The sequence below is a fragment of the Antedon mediterranea genome, chromosome 9, assembly GCF_964355755.1.
Source record: "Antedon mediterranea chromosome 9, ecAntMedi1.1, whole genome shotgun sequence".
Taxonomy (NCBI): domain Eukaryota; kingdom Metazoa; phylum Echinodermata; class Crinoidea; order Comatulida; family Antedonidae; genus Antedon; species Antedon mediterranea.
The window spans coordinates 22,506,924-22,528,439 of record NC_092678.1 but is presented as its reverse complement, the minus strand read 5'-3'; the positions used below and the strand labels follow the sequence as shown (position 1 = coordinate 22,528,439).

At 31.5% G+C, this 21,516-nt stretch overlaps 1 protein-coding gene across 2 annotated transcripts in view; it reads right to left on the bottom strand.

The window, feature by feature from the left end:
* LOC140059441 (plasma membrane calcium-transporting ATPase 1-like) overlaps positions 1–21,516 on the bottom strand; it is a 68,564-nt gene that overhangs the window by 37,213 nt on the left and 9,835 nt on the right. For both annotated transcript variants that reach the window (XM_072105367.1, XM_072105368.1), the window contains exons 2-3: positions 1,364–1,535; positions 885–1,067 (exon numbers count right to left, since the gene is read on the bottom strand). In XM_072105367.1, coding sequence (XP_071961468.1) covers positions 885–1,067; positions 1,364–1,517 — 337 coding nt within the window. In that variant the 5' untranslated portion in view covers positions 1,518–1,535. The remainder of the gene's footprint in view (positions 1–884; positions 1,068–1,363; positions 1,536–21,516) is intronic.

The window sequence follows — 21,516 nt, the reverse complement described above, 5'->3', positions numbered from 1 at the left end:
GATGTCATATCACTACCATATCTATGTATATCACTTTTCCATATATGGGCACATCACATTTTCTTGTCACATAAAGTTTGATAGTGTAGAAAAAGTTATAGGAATGAGAAAAGAGCATGTCTGTTGGAATGGTCACATACTGACAGTAATTACGGACATCACGAATCGGATATGGTAAACCATTTTTCCCCCCAGAGAAAACACCTTTTTTGAACCTCACGTTTGAAAAAGAAGTTAGTTGTGAGGAGAATACATAATAATAATCATTGTTGCGCAAACGTTACAGATTTAAATGATGGTAATGTACATGCTAAAACCCATAACATGTAGTTGACTAAACCACTGTATATAACATCACACAATGCTAATTACTCTACTCATTCAATTTAGCTAAATGAAAATGAAGAGAGAATGCAGAAACAACTTTTACACATTAGTGAGAAACGTGCTCAACGTCTTACAAATATGTTGCTAAGCTGCGATCAGAATAATTTATATTAGTAATAATTGGAATGTGTTAACATAGATAATATAAAATGTTCAACATAAACAGTGTTTTGTATTTATCTTTATACACAGTATAAACCAGAAATGGTGTTGCCTGTCTGTGAGTGCAACTATACCCGAATAAACCAACATTAGTCCTTTCCCACATTAAAGAGTGGAAGAAAAATTATTAGTGGAGCACCCCTACCTGCCCATGAGACAGTCAGCTAGGGCACATTACTTTCAATAGTGGAATTTAAACCCTCCCCCCAAAATATTGTTTACAAAGTAGGTGAAGCTTGTGCATTGTATGTTGGGAAATAGCGTTGAAGTTAACGTTTACGTGTTCCTGCGAAAATTCCCTATAGTATTACCCAGCACAATAGCGTTTCACTTACGTTGTTTAGGGATAAATGAAAGTCCCAATGATATAAGAGCAGCTATTATTAACATGATCAACGTTACATCTTGTATGGCTTCCCACATTAGCCGCAGAAATGTTTTTGGCGGTTTCGGCGGAATTATGTTCTTGCCGTATGTCGTAACTCTGCGGGTCATATCAGCAGCTAATCCCCTTAAACCTACAAATAAATGAAATAAAATCGATTAAAAAATTGTGTTTATTTAGGTTTTCAAAATTTTAAGTAATCTCCAAAATAATGGAGCAACCCAAATATTTCAATTCTTTGAATTACTGTATTCATCATATTTTATGATTTTTTTTTTTTACATCAAAATGTAATATTCAATCAAGCATAAAACATTTATTTTCAACACAAATGTAAGTAAGTTCAAAGCTCAGAGGTCATAGTTCACATCCTAAGGTCGCTTAGTTTAAGGGTCTATACCTCTTCCTTTTCTAATGGGGTAACTGTACCTTGTGTAGGTGACGTTTTTAACCTTGAACAAAGTTCTTGCACATCCCCGTACCGGTTCTTTATTTCTGTTATTGCCTCTCCTCGTCTTAATTCCATTAACTCCCTCAGCTCCTCCACCGTGGCCTTAAACGGGCCATCTATCTCGTCATCCATATTGCCTTAACTTCTGACCTGAACAAAATTTAAATTATTTTGAAAATTAATATGATGAAGCCAAAAAACATCACTCTTCTCCCTCCATCAGAAGCTTAATTTCATTTAAAACAAATTCAGGATATAAAGCTCTGTCTACACTATTAAACTTTATGTGACACAAAAATGTTATGTGCCCATGTAGACATGATAATGTCATATCACTACCATATTTGAGCATATCACTACCATATTTGAGCATATCACTACCATATTTGAGCATATCACTACCATATTTGAGCATATCACTACCATATTTGAGCATATCACTACCATATTTGAGCATATCACTACCATATTTGAGCATATCACTACCATATTTGAGCATATCACTACCATATTTGAACATATCACTACCATATTTGAGCATATCACTACCATATTTGAGCATATCACTACCATATTTGAGCATATCACTACCATATGTGGGCATATCACTACCATATTTGGGCACATCACACTTTTTTTGTCAAACTAGTTTTATACTGTAGACAGAGCTTCAGTTATTATTGGTTCTTTAAATAAAAAGATCAAATTTTTGAGTTTTGAATAATTTATGTGTTTATGAATTTTAATGGTCATTGTGCAATCATGCAGAACGAAAATTAAATATCATATCAAGAACATAATACCAAGACAGTGATATTATAAATAATCACTGAAATTATTATTTTTAAATACATATTTTCTGCGTATTTAATTATAAATACTTCTGATGGTCATTAGTGTCATTTCAATAAACACAGTGACAGGTAAATATGCAAATTAGATATCAAAAAAGTATGGAAGATTATATTTAATCATTTGCATAATGACTGTTTAGCAGAGGCAACACTTGGCAAGTTCTATGTGTACTTAATGTGTCCATTCATCAATTTCTGACATCCTGAATAAATACTAACACAACTCTCCAACAAAATGTAGCTAAGGCATTTGCTATGCTGAAATAATCTCAACACTATTACATAATTTACTCAATTCTAATGTGGTCGGTTACCAACTAAACAACACGTTTTTTCATAAAAATGACAAAATTTATAATTAAATTACAAATTTTATAGAAATTTACTTATTAATCATTAAATCAAGAATAATTTAGTTGATTTTGATAATAAAAATGACAAAATAATTAATAATTAAATTACAAATTAAAAATAAATTGGCTTTTTATGATTCAAGGATCCTTATAATGATCAACAGCTTGAGAGTATTAATAAAAGCATTGTTTAAAAAAAGCAACAATTGCACAAAGGTTGACGGCCAAGCAGGACACCTCTACAGTAGTAAAATTTTAAACATAAACATAATATAATTTTCCTAAATTTGGCAACTTTTATGATGGTAAATAATTTGAACTATCGATAATTTTCAAATATATTTTTTGGATTCAAAGAATTAGTTTCAATTTAAAAAATAAATAAATTACCAACTAAATTTCAGTATTTTAAATTGGTTAAATTTAACAATACATAATCCTAAGACAGTACATCTTTATATCACATTCCAGGGGTGGAAACCGGAGGTTTGGCATTGGGCATTCTCTCCCCCTTACGACGGTAAAAATTAAATTTGAAAACTATTTTTTTGATACATTTTTGACAGACAGTATTATTAATTCAGTGTACAGTATTTTGAAACAGTTCATTTCAAAAGTCAACTAAACCTATAAAGACATGGAACAAATTTAGTGATCGAAATTAGAAGTAAAAAACTATCATAAGTCTCTTTAACAGAAAAAGAGATAAAAAAAAGAACACATGCTGTTGCTAAATTATTGTATTTATATACTGTAGTTATGTTAAAATATAATATACAAATATAATTTTATCAAATACTGTTTTCAGTATACATTCCTATAACGTCGTGAGGTAATTTCCCGATTGATCGTAATCAAAACGGTACTGGGTATGGTCTACTAGTTTTTCTGCTCCCAACCAGTACATCCATTCATAGAAGCTTTGATGAAGTAAGCCTACCTGGTGGTGGCCATAGAACGGTCCCGAGATAACGACTATACTTCGGCTTTAGTCGATAGAAGATTGAATAAATTGTTAGAGATAGAGTATACGATGTTATGATTATGTGTAGATATGTGATTTGTTCTTTTTATTCAAATGATGTTATGTATTCAATAAATTTGTTATATCAATTAATTAAATTATCGTAGATTGCATATTACTGTATGCGATAAATATTATTTAATAAATTTTTGATATATTACTATTATTATATTAATAAAAAGATATTTGTTAGTATAAATTAAAAATATAGATATAAAAAAAAAAATAAGAAAAGAAAATATTGTTTAAGTTAATTAAATATTCTTCTATTTTTGCAGTCACTGTAAAAATACCTAAAATGATTATTTAATTTTAGGTCATATTTTCTTAATTTGTCAAGATATTTTAATGAAGATCCATTCTAACCGAGACGAGAACATAAAGTAAAAAGTTTGCTTAAATATTTTAATGACGCATTTAATGGTCAGCAATACAAATACAATGAAGCTCTTGAAAACATACATATATTAAGAAACTTAAACAGCATACTATTCAATGTTTTCTGTTTATTAGGAATTTTAAAGAGCAGCGAATTAGAGGGAGGCGAGTAACTAGAGCCGCGAGTTCTACTTAAGAGGAAGCGGCAACGATATCAAATGCTACGTAATAAGTAGCGAACAGTTCGTTCTTTGATTTGATGATGGGAGTAAAACAACAACGAAGATGACAACCAACACAAAAACTTTCACAGAAAAGGTTATGTCAATAATCTTTTAGGTTAAATAAATAGCAAACTGATTATCTACTACAGTGATGTACACTTCAAATCACTGTGATATTATACATTGTTTTACACAATTCATAATAGTAATATTTTAAAAATTAATATTATACATTGTTATACACAAATCATATTAGTAATATTTTTTTAATTAATATTATACATTGTTTTACAGTATGTTTATTAAGTGAAAAATCTGTTCCCTGTTTAGACACTAAGGCGTGCGGTGGACGCACCTTTTCTGTTACTGCATACTCTCTTTGGAGCGAACTACCCCCTTTTGTCAAAACTTCTGGATACAATGGGTCTTTGATATTTTTTTGTGGAATTGATGCTACTGTACTGTATATAAATGTTTGATTATTATTTTAAAATACTTACTTGTGTTAACTCTGAATGAGTTTCAGGGGAGGTTGGAAAAAAAAATCCCCCAAAAGTACTATATTTTAATATGCTCATTCAAATTGATCAGAACAAATTTTAGTGCTTATATTCCTTGAAGTACCCTTTTCGGTGGTTATTATATTATATATGTAGCACTCTTTATATAAATGACACAGACTGTTGTTATATTCTCTCAATGGTACTTTATTTACACTATATACAGGTACACAGAGAGTGATTAAGTTGTAGCTATCGGTTCAAGTTATTTCCAAATTGTGTTAATCTACAAGAAGTGTTAATTACAGAACATACATGACTATTTAAGTGAGGTGACTTGTCAGTTCAGTGACCCTCCTTGTCCCCTCCCAAGAGCTGGTATATCCATTAAGATCACACCCAAGTAATCATTAGTAAGTTATTACCAATTCCATAGAATAAGGCAATTAATTATTAGGAGTTGACACCTTAGTGGTTACAGCCCAGGTCTATAGTCTACATCAGTTAAGTATGGAAAACCACATGAATTCCAGGAGAGTGAGTGACCTGCTACATCCACCCTGGCTTTCTGAACATCGCCCTCGATGTTAAATAAAAAACATAAATCTTAAGCCAAAACAGTATGAAATATTAAAACAACTTACAAACTACAAAATTAACACAAAAATCAAATGAAAAGTACAAGCAAACTTAAGTAAGAAAAAAACATAACTTTCCGCTGCCGTATGTTCAAGCATATAAACATTAACGGAATAAGCAACACCAATATATAAGATAAAACAAACTAGAAAAATACATGTTTGTAGAGCCGTATTCATGTCGCAGGACAACCCACTAACAGCGGCATATTGGCAAAATCAAAAGAAAGAACAAAAAACTTAACTATTTAGCATACAAAATATAACAGGAATGAACATCTCATTCCAGAAACAAGTGCCACACTAAACCACTGACAATACAGCGTGTTCAAGGCACGTACGTATTACCCGTACATAAACATCAAAACAATCATGTTTCAAACAAATTTAAAGCAAAATACTGTATATCAGAAAATCAATCTTAAATTATTAAAAGAAATCAAAGCAAAATAAATCAAACGTAAATAATCTAATGTTATTTATAATACAAAATGTTTTGAGGGTCCGCTATAACATAACCTCAAGTAATAAAAGAAAAATTAAGTATAATGTAATCATGCATAAATAACAAAAATTAGCTTCAACATTAAAAATCTATGAATCAGTAAGAGGAGGTTGTTTACTCTTCCAAGATTAAAAAATTTGACGACCCTTCTTAATTTTCCAACTACGTGACTTAATAATGTGTTGGTTTACATCGATAGGGTCTTCAATAGGCAGAAACATACAAGGGGTTAGGAGATTCCTATGAAGGATACGCTTATGAGTATCATTCTCAACTGTATACACAGGTAGAGTGGGGTGTTTATTAACAATAACATATGGCTTCTCTTCCCATTGGTCAGCGAGTTTCTGTTTACCAACTATAGCTTTCTTTTGAACAAGTACCCTGTCACCCATTTTAAGTACTGAATTGGTAGCTCGTTTATCATAATTATGTTTTTGCCTAGCCTTGGCTTCACTAGCTGAATTTTGGGATGTGAAATAAGCATGATTCAGTTGTTCAAGTAACTTAATTACATAATCGTCATATTGTTCCCCATCCGTCGGACCATTATTATTTACTATACCAAATAGTATATCAACAGGTAATCTCGCGTGTCGTCCAAACATAAGATAAAAAGGGGCATAACCAGTGGTTTCGTGTTTTGTGCAATTATACGCATGAGCCATGGGACCTACATAATCCTTCCAGTTTAGTTTCTTCTCTGCTGGTAAAGAGCCTAACATGCTTAACAATGTACGATTCCAACGTTCTGTAGTACCATTACCCATGGGGTGATAAGGGGTTGTACGTGATTTTTCAATGCCTGTTAATTTACAAATTTGTTTAATAATGGCACTTTCAAAATTACGGCCTTGGTCGGAATGGAGGCGTTTAGGAAACCCATAATGTAAAAAGAAATTATTAATTAAAACTTTTGCTACAGTAGTTGCTGTTTGATCCTTTGTAGGGTATGCCTGAGCATATTTAGTAAAATGGTCTGTTACAACTAGAACATTTTCAAAACCACCTGCTGAACGTTCAAGTTTAAGGAAATCAATACATACCAACTCCATTGGTTCCGATGTGAAAATTGGTACTAAAGGAGCTTTAGTTTTACTTTGAGGCGTCTTACGTAAACAACAACGTTTACAACTTATACAATGTTGTTTAATATCATCAGCCATTTTAGGCCAGTAAAACCTACTACGTATCATATCTAGAGTCCTTTCATAACCTAAATGTCCAAGTTCATCATGTAATTTTGTCAAAACAGTTGATTTATGATCAGCCGGAAGTACAAGTTGAAAACGCGGAAAATTGTCAACAAAAGTTTTACGATAAAGTACATTGTCCTTCCATTCTAAACGATCCCATTGGCGAAGTAAAGTAAGCACAGTTTGTGATTCATTGATGCGTTCAGTATGAGTCGGACGAGATCCGCGATTAAGATATACAATGACAGGACCAATAGTTGGATCATTACGTTGCATATGAACAATTTCTGTGGGGGTGTAGGAGGAAACTGCATCACACCCTCCCTGCACATTAATGACGTCCTCGCTGTTGCGACTTGAAGAATTAGCTGAGCTTCTTGTCAATACGTTACACTGTACAGACTTTTTCGGAGGATGAGTAAATAAACAAGAACTATGGTATCCGGACAAAACGGCTGAAACATCATTTGGGCATAAAACAGTTGAATTAGAAAAGTCTAATGTCATCTATAGCTGATAGTAAATACTCCATATCTCGAACACAGTCCTCTATTAGTATACCACCTGTTGTTCCTGTGAATATTGGAACACTTTTAAGTTGATGCACTGGATTGTATGGCATATACCCAGCACCCACATTATTCCGCTGTATTGGAGTATATACATTTGAAATATTATTATGACGTTCGCTTACCCTTCGTGGTGTTGAATGTGATGGAGTCCTTTCAAAATGTGATGAAGAAGAAGTATCGTTGACCATGTCTACAATTGTGTAATCCATTCTATCGCTATTTTCCGTATAATGAATTAAAGAAATAAACTTGTCCGTACAATTAAAGAAACAAAATTAAAAATCTGCTGTGTCAATGTCTCGGTAGAACCTCCAATTTGTAGCACTCTTTATATAAATGACACAGACTGTTGTTATATTCTCTCAATGGTACTTTATTTACACTATATACAGGTACACAGAGAGTGATTAAGTTGTAGCTATCGGTCCAAGTTATTTCCAAATTGTCTTAATCTACAAGAAGTGTTAATTACAGAACATACATGACTATTTAAGTGAGGTGACTTGTCAGTTCAGTGACCCTCCTTGTCCCCTCCCAAGAGCTGGTATATCCATTAAGATCACACCCAAGTAATCATTAGTAAGTTATTACCAATTCCATAGAATAAGGCAATTAATTATTAGGAGTTGACACCTTAGTGGTTACAGCCCAGGTCTATAGTCTACATCAGTTAAGTATGGAAAACCACATGAATTCCAGGAGAGTGAGTGACCTGCTACATATATATTATTTCTTTTCATGTATTATACATATTTGTAGTGTATGTAAACATTTTGACTTAAAAACACAAAGAAATTAATCACTTCGTATATTTTCAAAAATTAAACACAGTGTGAAATCGACGACATATTCATTCATTTCTTAAACCCGTTTTTTCTTTGTTTATGTTATAGTGAATCATGCGCACACATCATCTAGGATAGAAAGTGCTAATGTTTGAATGTGATATGTTATAGTGAATCATGCGCACACATCATCTAGGATAGAAAGTGCTAATGTTTGAATGTGACGACAGGTATAATTATTCTGTTATTGAGAATACAGTGATAGGAGGACGACGAGTTGATTGAGTAGAAGATGAAAAGTTGAAAGTCAGCTAGGCAGCAGCTACTGTATATTAATTATGCAGAACATACAATACAGTAAATTCTCCTAATGTAATATGGGACAATCTTGTGCTGGCCTAATATTTCTAGGTTTTCTACACAAATTCTGATATACTATATTAGTTTAATGGTAAAAAGATTTTGGATCTTTTGGACTTCAACAAAAAAAAAATGTTCTTCCTATTCCAATTTAATGATTAACTAAAAATGTAAAAAACAAAAAAAGATAAGAACAAATGTCAGTGTTAATAATCCTGAAGTATTTTTTTCAGGGGAAGTTGAACATTTTTTCTTCTGATTTTATTGGTTTTTATTTTTTTATTAATTATACATATTTGTATTGTAGCGTGGTAACTAATATTCAACCTGTAACTAGCCTAGCTCAGGACAAATATTTGCCCATTTTAATGGGAAAAAAGAACCCATGGCTACAGCTTGCTTGACTCTACATTATATTATACTTTGAATTTTAAATTATTTTTTTATAGATGCACTGTAAAAGAAAAAGACACATGGCTTGTATTACATTAAGAAATCTTTCTCGTCATAATAATCTTTATATCAAATAAACAGTCAGTTATACTTTAAAAAGCTTTAAATTTATATTCACCAAGTGTCTACGTTAAAGGGCAAAATATTCAGAATTCGAGCATTTCGAAAAATAGCTGTAATAATAATCATATGTAGCAGCATATAATAAAGATGAAAGTTAATGAACAATACTGTATAGTGATAAAAGCCAAACAAAATGCACCGTACTCATTACTATAATGTACATATAGGTCGGGTGATAAACAATACGAGATACAGAGAAATCTGTATACGACAACGACAAGAAACAGTATAATGAATATCTTATGATACTAATACTCGTAGATTGAGTTGTTATTGTGAATATTATAACATCATACAACATCAATATTATAAAGAATGTATTTATAATTAAATGTTTTAATGCAGGATGCTACATGAGATATCCCTTCATTTAAATGTAAACCGAGGAAAAAAAAATTGTACTGACATTTAGAAATTCAAAACTTGATATTTTGTTTAACAAGTGAATGGAAGACATAGAGGCGCCAAGCTATTGCATAATTCGGAACATTTGGGATCAAGTTCAGTAAAACCTTAAAATTACCATGCCATGTCTAAAGGGCCTAGACAAAATTATATTAAACGCATTTTATTAATTCAGTGTCCTTTTTTATTACAATTATTTAAAAAAAAAATTCCCTGAAACATTGGTCATAAAAGGCGAATTTAGGATTAAATCTATTTGTAATATTATAATTCTTTAAATTTCTTTTTCCCCTTAAAAACGTTACTCATAAAGTCAGAAAAATTAAATATTAATATTAGGATCAAATAAGATTATTAAAATGTTACCTTTTAAAATAATTAAGAAAATATGCAAAATACTGAAACTGTAATAATAAAATTACTGTAGACAGACAATGACAATAATAATATAGCGACTCATCATCAAATGATCGAGATTTTGATCAAGGTGATAACCATAATTATGATGATGATGATTATGACATGCTACTGTAGTAAGTGATGGTATGACCTCTATTAAAGGATCCTTTTGACCTTCGTGCCAGACAGACGATGTTTTTTCATACATGAACTAACAGATTCTGTACCCATATAATATAATAATATGGATAACAGTGTTTGGGAAGTTCAGTACAGTAGTTAAAAACGTATACAAAAAATCTTAACGACTATTTTACACATTTATTATCACATGAAATGGAAACAAAAGTGCTAGCAATAGTTACGTTACGACAACGACGACGCAATAAATCACAAGAATTACATGTGTGATTTTTACTTTCAATCCTGTGCCACAATTCATTATGACTACACAAATCAAAACTTTTCAATGTACTGTATTATGAAATCTGGTTATGTATTAAAACATTAAATATACAGTAGAGTTTATTTATTTCTTTCTTTATGCTGGGTGTGTAAGACATGAGGCCCGGTATACAAACAACTACTGTAACAAAAGAAGAACCACACCCACCACACCTATCTATTATTAGCATTCCAAACCTTAGTCCTTTTGGAAAAAAATCTCTCCCTACAAGATTTAGTTTTAGCTTTGATAAATGTGTAAAAAGCTGTATCGAATGTTACAGTATTATTGTATACACATCTGTCAAGTGCCCATCGACACCTACAAAATCAAGGCATTAATTTTGGTCTTTTAAACATACATTAAAACTATGCATTTTACCCCCTTTTCTCTGTTCACAATTATAAGGGCCACTTCACAATTAATTTCCATATGGAAATAACCCAACACGATAATGTCCAAAAAAGAATGAGAATTTAGGTAACACATAACAATTTTAAATACAGAATCACCGTAAAGAATTGATGGTTAAAGACGCTAGAGAATTAGTGTGTAGTAAAGAAATAATTATAACTATGATAATTATGAGGACATAATCAACAGGGGATTTGGTGGAGTCAATCCAACTAAATGCCATTGCACTATGTGTACATGATAAGATTTCAATACCGTCAAATACGGCAATGTGAATTAATATCGCGGTTACTTACGACAAATACAAATTAACATATTTTAAGATCTGCACATACTGTACTTGGTTTATAATTTAATACAACCCAAACTATTTTCTTATATTAGAGATGGAACCCATCGTTTATACAGTGTGGTCTACAGTCAACTTTTCCAAACCGGAAACTCTCCAAAACCAGACTTTCTGGAGGTCCAAAATGTTTTACAGTACCATTGAAATATATTTCCTCCATGTGAATACTTGTTTTTCTGGGAAACCAGACATATTAGGCCAACTAATCAATAAAATCGGATGGAGCTTTTCTGTTCTAACAAATAACACAAGCGTTTAAAAGAAAAATATACATAACAACACTTACCGTATTAGTAAGTACCTACAGTAGGTCTGAACAGGGAGCTACAGTTGTCTGAACATGGAGGAACAAGTTAAGATACTGTAACTTATTTCTACATAGTCTGAACAAGGCCTTAAATCTGATTACTTTTGGAAATGTACTGTAGACTAGAGAATATTTAAGAGCAAGTGCTACTGTAGCTAACAAAGTAGGTGACATGACATAGTTCTCAAGAAATGCTGTGTGTCTGTGTGGAATGGAAGCCGTTAGTTGGGGTGCATGGTACAATTTAGAAATGTTGAATACATAATACTAAACATGGAATTAACCACATAAAAAAAAAACAGACGGTAATACTAGGCAAGGACAAATTAGTGAATTTAGGCATACAAAGTTGGCGTTAAGCTATTTCTATCAAACTTTATGTACCACAAAAATGTGATGTGCCCATATATGGACAGGATGACATCTTATCACTACCATATTTAGGGATATCGATACCATATTGGGTACATCATTTTTTTTATCAAACTAGTTTGATAGTGTAGACAAAGCTTTAAGGTTTCTTAAAATTAAATTTATCCTTGCGTCAATTTGTATAAATAGATTATGTAGGATCTTTATCATATTGTAACAGTATGAAAAAATTATATCTCCTCACTGACTAAAGCATACATTACTTCAACCTGTTCGAAAGTGTTTAAAGTTTATTTGAATAATAATAAAAAATAGTAGTAATCTGTATCCATTTAAGTTATTTGTCAGGCAGCAAATCCCTCGGCTCGCACACTGAATGTTCTTAGCACTGGTTTTCACAAAATTGACACTTGATTTCAATTGCTTTTTGAAATATCTCATTTCGAAGAATAGTATAGCATTCATTTTGCTTAATTCATCCAACGTGCAGATATAAAATGTCACAGATTGTGAGTTATGCAATAATGTGTGCTTTTTTAGTTCTTTATGCGACGACGTCATTTGAGAACATCTCTTCAATTGAAGTGAAAACTGTGAGAAATACTATAAAAGAATGATTTTAATATTGTAGACTTCTAAATTACAGATTGTGAGTTTTGCAATATATTGTCAACTTACTAGTTGCGAATCTCATTTTAGAGTAAAGTATTTCTTCTATTGAAATGAAAACTGTAAGAATTACTGTAAAAAAAGCGATTATAATATCGTAGATTTCCAAATTAGGTTTTGCAACATATTATACAGTTTCTACAGTAGTTGCGAATCTCATTTTAGAGTAAAGTATTCTTCTATTGAACTGAAAACTGTAATAATTATTTTAAAAACAATAATTATACTGTAATATCGTAGACTTCCAAATTACAGATTGTGAATGTGAGTTTTGCAATATATTGTACAGTTTTTTACTTGCAAGAGAGAATTTATTTCTTCAATTGGAGTGAAAACTGTGAGAAATACTGTAATAAATCGTTATAATATCATAGATTTCCTTTCTGTTCTTTCTTAATATTATTACATGTATAGAAGGTTTATAATATGGCAGATTTTCTATACCTTGTTTTTTCGTAGTTTTATTTATGCGCATAAAAACTTGTTGAAACCCACTCTAATCTAAAGCTCTGTCTACACTATCAAACTAGTTCAACAAAAATGTGCTCAAATATGGTAGTGACTTGCCCAAATATGGTAGTGATATGACATCATCATGTTCATATATGAAGTTTGATAGTGTACAGTAGACAGAGCTTTCAAAATACTGTATAGAAAGATTGTATACCTTGTTCTTTCTTATTTTGATGCACAAAAACTTGTTGAAACGAGCTCTAAGGTTTTTGTAGAGGCTACAGTACAATTCCACCCTTTGTAATGGACCACATGGTTCCACCATGAACAATAATACCAATTTCTTACAACACAGTAAGTAGGAACTTTCAAACAATACATTTTCATTAAAAATGAATGGTGTTTCACTTCAGGCTACATTATATCCAGGGATAAGCTAGGTATGACATAGATGGTAAATTTAATTTAAAATTAAGAAAGCTAGATGGATTTAATTAGCCTTCTTCATGATCAAATAATCCTAAATTATACCAGTATTCAGCAACTGCCTAATAAAACAGGTTTCAATTAAGTCAAGCAAGATTCTACCTGAATTAGTAACCACATACTATAGATAATCATCATTTGTAGAATGTGATTAAATTACTCTGTGTAGTAATTGAGCTGGACATTTATACTGTAACATGACCTAAAACATGATGTAAACATAATTATACAACCAATACAAATCACAAATACTATGACAAAAAAAACCAGCTTCGCGTAGTAATTTATTCCTTGCACAGTCTGTGACTGGTAACTACAAACAGGTACAGTAGCAATTGAAAGACCCCTATTAAGGGGACACTCAGGCCTGGTCTTTTAAGGCAAGTGAGTGCGATCACTCACCTAACACACTCCTAAACTGCCCTTGAGGAGTGCGATTTACAACACGCCTTAATAATTTGGTAAACTTCCACACACGAAAATACAAACAGCACACCTACAGCAACCCTGAATGTATTGAGGAGTGCAATTTGTAGCACACCTATGATTTTCAAAGACAAGGCCTAGACACTTCCATGTGAAACAGATGATTATGTTTTTAACACTACATGTACATTCAACCCAATTCAAGGGACAGACTTAAAGGGGACACACTTTATATAATTGTTAACACTAAAGCCATTTCTAATAAAGGGATGCTTCTATTAAGGGGACACTCTTTCCAGTGAAACAGATGATTATGTTTAAACACTACTGTACATGCAATCCCTATTCAATTTCAAGGGACAGTCCTATTTCTTAAGGGGGCACACTTTCCTATGAAACAAACAAGGGTAACATCTCTATACTACATCTCTATTCAAGGGACACTCCTATTAAGGGACACTTTGCTACAACTATAATCAGGGATTTTGCTACAACTATAATCAAGAAAGAGGAAAGAAAAACAAGTTTTCCTTTTAAACAAAATGCCAGTTGATCGGTTTATCATCATCTGATTTTCTTAAATATTCAAAATCTTTAATATGCATTCTGAAGTAAAACCAACCATTTGAGACTAGAAAGAGTTGAATGTTTCCTAGCATGCTCTTATTATAAACTAACTGGATTTAAAAATAAATGAACTGAATAACTCATTGTCCAGATATTAAATTTAATCAACCTAATTGGGCATCCTTACTGCAACTGATGGCGGGATAAAGCGACGTATTCCGCAGTCAAATTACGACGCAATGCAGTAGCTGTACAGTGGATGTTAATATGTAAAATCAATGTCACTACAACCTTATTAGCAATGCATGATTAGCAAAAGAACACAGGTTAGGTTATTGCTCATTAGTGTATTGGCCACTGGCTTAATAGATGCATGAGCATTTGGCAACTTCTCATTAGTTGGCCACTGGCTGGCCTTTAATGTCAGAGAGGGGGTGGGGTAGCTACACTGTACTGTGCTTATTACTAAAAGTACTTAAATAGATGAGGATTTGGTAATTTCTCATTAGTTGGCCACTGGCTCGATGGCCTCCAATGTCAGGAAGAAGGCGGAGGTACTAGAGATACACTGAACTGGTACTGTAATTATTACTAAAAGTACTTTTGACCACACAATACACTTATTAAGTCCATCACTAATCTAATATAGTCAAATTTATACAGAACATTTTTCTAAAAACAATGATGAGGACATCCAGCAATAGGCAAATGGCATAAAGCTCTGTCTACACTATAAAACTTTATGTGATGTACCCATACTGTATATAGACATGATGATGTCATACCACTACCATATTTGGGCACATCACACATTATTTTGTCAAACTAGTTTGATAGTGTAGACAGAGAGCTTAAAAAGTATGGATTGGAAAAGTATTGGACAATCGGCATCATCAGTTCTGGACCTAAGAGAATGCGATAACCAACGCAGAATGATTCATACCGCCTGACAAAGACAGAAGAATATTTTTCTCTAACATTAATTTGTATAGGTAATTGATAATTGATATTATGTGAGATATTCAAATAAGATCAATTCAATCAATCCATTTAGCGTATGTAGGCTGATTGACAGTCGGTCATTACGTGATGACCTACAAACGCAAGTAAAAACTCCGGGGAAAAATGATTTAATGATTATGACAACAAATACAGCTAATGAGGGATACTGTCATGAATGAAATACAGAAGATGATATAGTTATTTTGATATTAATTATACAACAGATAAAATTTCCTATATGTTCTGAGGCAGTATGCCAAGATTGGTAAAGAATGAAATATAATATTAACAAGATAAACCAACTTCATTTAATGAATTATCAAAATTGTGACTGTGCTAACATTTTAAGAATTTCATTTTTGCTTTTATAAATAATATTAATTATTATTAACATTTCAGTAAAGGGACATCTGTAAATTTAAATAATATATATTTATACAATTTCTTGAAGCACATGGCCGAGGATTACCAATAATAAATTAATTACGCAACTGTCTTATCAAATGTGTTGTACAGCTAGTAATTCACCTGTCATGGGTGATTTTTTGTAAACCAATTCACTGGGGTAACCACCTACTCCTCTCGAATGATGAACTAGGTTCTATAAAGTGGAAACAGGCAAACTGTACAGTTTATAGTCCTTATCCAACCAAGAAGACTTGCTCCACCATCAGAACTAAGAGTGAGTTGGCCTCGAACCCATGCCGATATTGTTGGCTCTTTAGGTACGGCAAACCATTCTACCATTTCACTCGCTACTGTACGTACTGTATGAAGGTTTAGAATATTTACTTGTATGTACTTGTATAGTGCTCTAAGAGAAATATGCTTAAAACATTTGCAAATCACTAATACCTACTTTGGGAAACAACCAAATTAAATTATAAACAAAATTTAATTACAGTCAAATTTTAATTACGTAAAATCACAAAAACTACACACAATTGTTTCAAATGAACATTAATTTGTATTATTTCGACGTGGTTTATTTTGCAGGTTTTTTTTATTCGAATCTTTTTATGTGCTATTTTATCACTTATATATTATAACCTTTGGCATTCTGCTTGCCATGACATTAACATAAGTTTCATTAGATGCCTTGTTCAGTAATAAATGTTTCCTCTTATACTACTACTATTCTACATTAATTTTCGCTGCTCAAATTATTTCTTCAACAAATTCATTGGTTATTAAACAGTCCAATTTGAATCCCGAGACATCTTACAGCAGCAATATACATTATTAAATCTATAAGGGGAAGCCAGACGCCATTAGTGAAAAATACTTAATCTCTGATTATAATGTACATTCGTGATTGTTGAATTATAATTTACATAATATGCTATACAGTTAGATTGTATTGGTATTAAATAACTGTTTTAGATAGAATATTACTGAATGTGTTAATTAAATACCTTTGTTTATGGTATAAAAATCTTGAGAGTGATTGTACGGATTATGTATAGTACGACAACACAATTTTCATAATAGTTATTAAACCATGATGCGTAGGAACATGTAGAATCTAAGTTAACACAAACCAGTTTGTGAATGGCAGTCTATGAGTACTGATATCTACCTGGATAAACAGACTTTGGCCCTTTCCTTGCTGAGGAGAGAGTACAACTCAAAATTTAAATACCCTTCAACAAAGAGAGTATCATGCATGATCCACGCCTCCATGTGGGTGACTACGCCCATACATACAAATTCCTTTCTGAGGAAAGTATAAACTCAAAAAGTAAAATTAGACCCTTGAAAAACTAAGGTATCATGCCTGAGCCACGCCTTCATGTGAGAGACCACGCCCTATCATACAACTACAGTACCCAAACCAAACCAATGGCTTGGGTTCAAATCCTGTACAAGGTCGGACAAGTGGAATACCAAGTTTGTAGGTCACATTTTGGAATTATTCAAAATAAAAACAAGCAAGTTGATGCAAAAGATGTATAAAGAACAATGTAAAAATATCTAAATATTATTATAACACGGAAAACAAATGATATTGCATGTACTATAACATTTCCAGTTTAAAAAATAATTCAATGTACACAATTTATGCAAACATTTTTAAGATTCTTTGAAACATCAGACGATAAATCAAAATTATAAGAAATCATAATATCATAATAAAACAAAATTATGAATTTGCTGAAGAGCCACAATCTATTCTACTGCAGTTACTGCAGCTAACTAAATTATTCTACTGCAGTTACTGCAGCTAACTAAATTATTCCACTGCAGTTATCTAAATTATTCTACTGCAGTTACTGCAGCTAACTAAATTATTCTACTGCAGTTACTGCAACTAACTAAATTATTCTACAGCAATTAGTGCAGCTAACTAAATTATTCTACAGCAATTAGTCCAGCTAACTGAATTATTCTACTGCAGTTACTGCAGCTAACTAAATTATTCCACTGCAGTTACTGCAGCTAACTAAATTATTCTACTGCAGTTACTGCAACTAACTAAATTATTCCACTGCAGTTACTGCAGCTAACTAAATTATTCCACTGCAGTTACTGAAGCTAACTGAATTATTCTACTGCAGCTACTGCAACTAACTAAATTTGTCTACTGCAGTTACTGCAGCTAACTGAATTATTCTACTGCAGTTACTGCAGCTAACTAAATTATTCTACTGCAGTTAGTGCAGCTAACTAAATTATTCTACTGCAGTTACTATTGTACAGCTAACTAAAGTGTTCTACTGCAGCTTACTAAATTTGTCTACTGCAGCTATTGCAGCTAACTAAATTATTCTACTGCAGTTACTACAGCTAACTATACTAAATTATTCCATTGCAGTTACTCCAACTACACTATATTCTTTGTTTTTTTAACTAGTTTACGCAATTATTTAACTACCATAAAATGTTAATTTTCAATTAAAGATAAACTGTATTTTAGATGTTTTTTTTTTTTTGCTGGCAAGGCATAATATAGGTAGAACTCATTTAAGTGTGCAATATGCAAATTAGCAAAACAATTAGTGAGTATTAATACTACAACCATATTTGCTTTGAGAAAAGACTCTGGTTGGCTATTAAGGGTATTACAGTAAGGTTGGAACATATACTGTAGGAGTAAGTAACATTTAGCGTGTTTGATTAAATATTAGTATTACACAATTAATATTCTAGACTGCATACACGGTACGATGTTTCGAATTAAATAATTATTTATCGTTTACGTAAATTAATTTCTTTAAATCTTGAATTTACTACAATCTGAGAACATAAACATGTAATATTATTTTTACATAAATTATAATAATTTGTATATTAATGATTATTAGTGTTTTTTTTAAAATCTGATTTCTGCACATTAATGGTCAGTACAAAGAAACCCCCAAAAAATGTATTTTCGATTTGATTCTTAAGTTTCAAAATGATGACCATTATTAATAATGATTATAATTATAGTACTTTATATGGATTATCCTATATTAATTATCAAAAAAACATAGAAATATCATATAGCAAACAAAAGGCAATATAACATTGTTAATTTTCAAAAGTTGGCCTCATTAGCATAACTATGATATTCATAATCAAATTAGCATAACACCTGGTGCTATGTAGTTTAGTATTAATTGTGTTCTATATTATGCATACTCACTACTGCCTACAGTAAAACAAGAAAGCTGTTCATATTATTGTAAGAAGACAACAGTATTATAAAAATCACTTCGCAAAGAGTGTTGTCCGTCGAGATAATTCGAAACAAAAACATTCTTCCAAAATACGCATGGGATTAATCAAGTTAAACAGATTTAATAAGCACAATGATACATATCAATTAAAGGTTTATGACACACGATAGATGACAATGTACAGTGTTTAGTATTTCATCACTGCAGATAATACAAAGACACAATACAATATGTGACTCACTGTTTAAAATACAGCAGTAGTGATCTTCTAAAACCATACATCAATGTAAGAGAATTAGGAGTTTATGTATGCGGGTATGAGATGATCAAATCCAACACGCATTGTATGAATAGTGTTACATAAGGAGAGACAATAGCTACATTTTTCTCCTTTAAATTAAATGATAACTTTTATATTCTATTCAAAAAATGAATATAAAAAGATCCACTGAATAATTTCAGATAAAATCAAAATTCAAATATTTTTAGCTTTCGGCGACACTTTTTGTAAACAATTTGTGATAAAGAAAGGTACAGTATGAGAAAAGATGAGTAAAGCTCATCAGACTCTTCAAAAATTCAATTGAATTTTTATAATTTGTTCTTTAATCTGGAGTTCATCTATTTTACTATTATTTACAGTACATATTTTGTTTTTAAAATTATTAAAAATTCTGTATAAAGAATATTTCTAATACACTGTATATATATTCAAAGAAATAAAGAATGTATTCTGTAATAAGTATTAAATATTCGTTGTTCCTCGAATGACCCTCTAAGCCTTGAGTAATATTAGAATTATTATTCATATTAAAGGTCACAGAGAAAGACTGCTAATAGCTTAAATGCAAGTTTATTAACATCTCATACATAAACTACAATATAAGGCACACTCCAGCATACAATTCAAGACATCAGAAAGCACAGACTAACTTCAAAAGATTTTAGAGTGGGTAAAAAAAAATGTTTTACAATACTTGGACAAAATTGGGTTGGAATGGACTTGAAGCAATATAGTACTGTGTATATTAGCTCAACAGCTTAACATCTAATCTGAAAAACTGTCGGCTATAAAATTCAGTCAGAAGACGACAATAAACCAATGCGGGGAAAATTGATGGTATACTGTAGTACAACACACTTTACAGTCATCAGATTGTGTCCATCAGACAGATAGGATTGACAGCATCATTTTCCTTTGCTGTTAAAAACGAGGGTTCTATCCATCGGCGCTGTTCAAAACCCTAAAATTAATGCTTGTCTTATATGTGCCGCCTACTGTAGTGCAATACCAAGGTTTTTACGGTAAGAGGAGCTTTGCACACAAAAAAAAAAGACGAAAAGAATTCTACAAAATATCCTACAATAACCAAAACAAATTTTAATACTATACTGATAATGCAGAGAAACCAAACCTAATCCCACTAAACCACCTAACATCAATTTTCAAAAAAATATGAAAAAGAATATATGTTTCTTCTGTGTGTGTTACATTAATTTCACTACAGTAAAATAAAATGATTTTTATCATTCTATTTTATTTAAGTCAACTTTTCCAACAGCCACAAGACATTTTACGATTTATTATACAGATTGGCGATAATTCCGAAGCCATTTTATACCCCATGATGAGATAACGAAACAAGCAAAAAACATAATTGTTCTCATTATGAAAAGAAAACGAAAATGCTGACACACCTTTTTTTCAGTTGACCTTAATACACTTAAGCAAAAACTAAATGCGACTAAGAAAATTTAATTAAAAGTGGTTTAATAACTCATCATATTTTTAATCTAAACCTTCTTTATCAACCAGGTATAAATAAAAATGTTTAAAATATTTATTATAAGGTATTACTATCCTGCCATCTGGGAGATAAAAGTGAAAATGGTGTCCTTGCTTCTTAAATCAAACGTCATTCTGAGGCTTAGGGAATATGTTTCAATGATAAACTCCTTTCCAATTCTATTTCATTTATTCACAAAATATTTTTTTCAATATATTATTTTGAGTTAATGTTTACATTAAAAATTATCTTATTGTCCCTTTGAAAAACTATTTTTTTTAATTGTGTTTGTTGGATACAGTAGGCAAAGCATTGATTTGACCAAGAATTTGATTTTTTTTTAAATCTGGTAACTGAGAAAACAATAATAGCCAACCGGAAGCCCATTGTCTGAAAGTCAACAGCTTTTTTTTAATAAGCAAA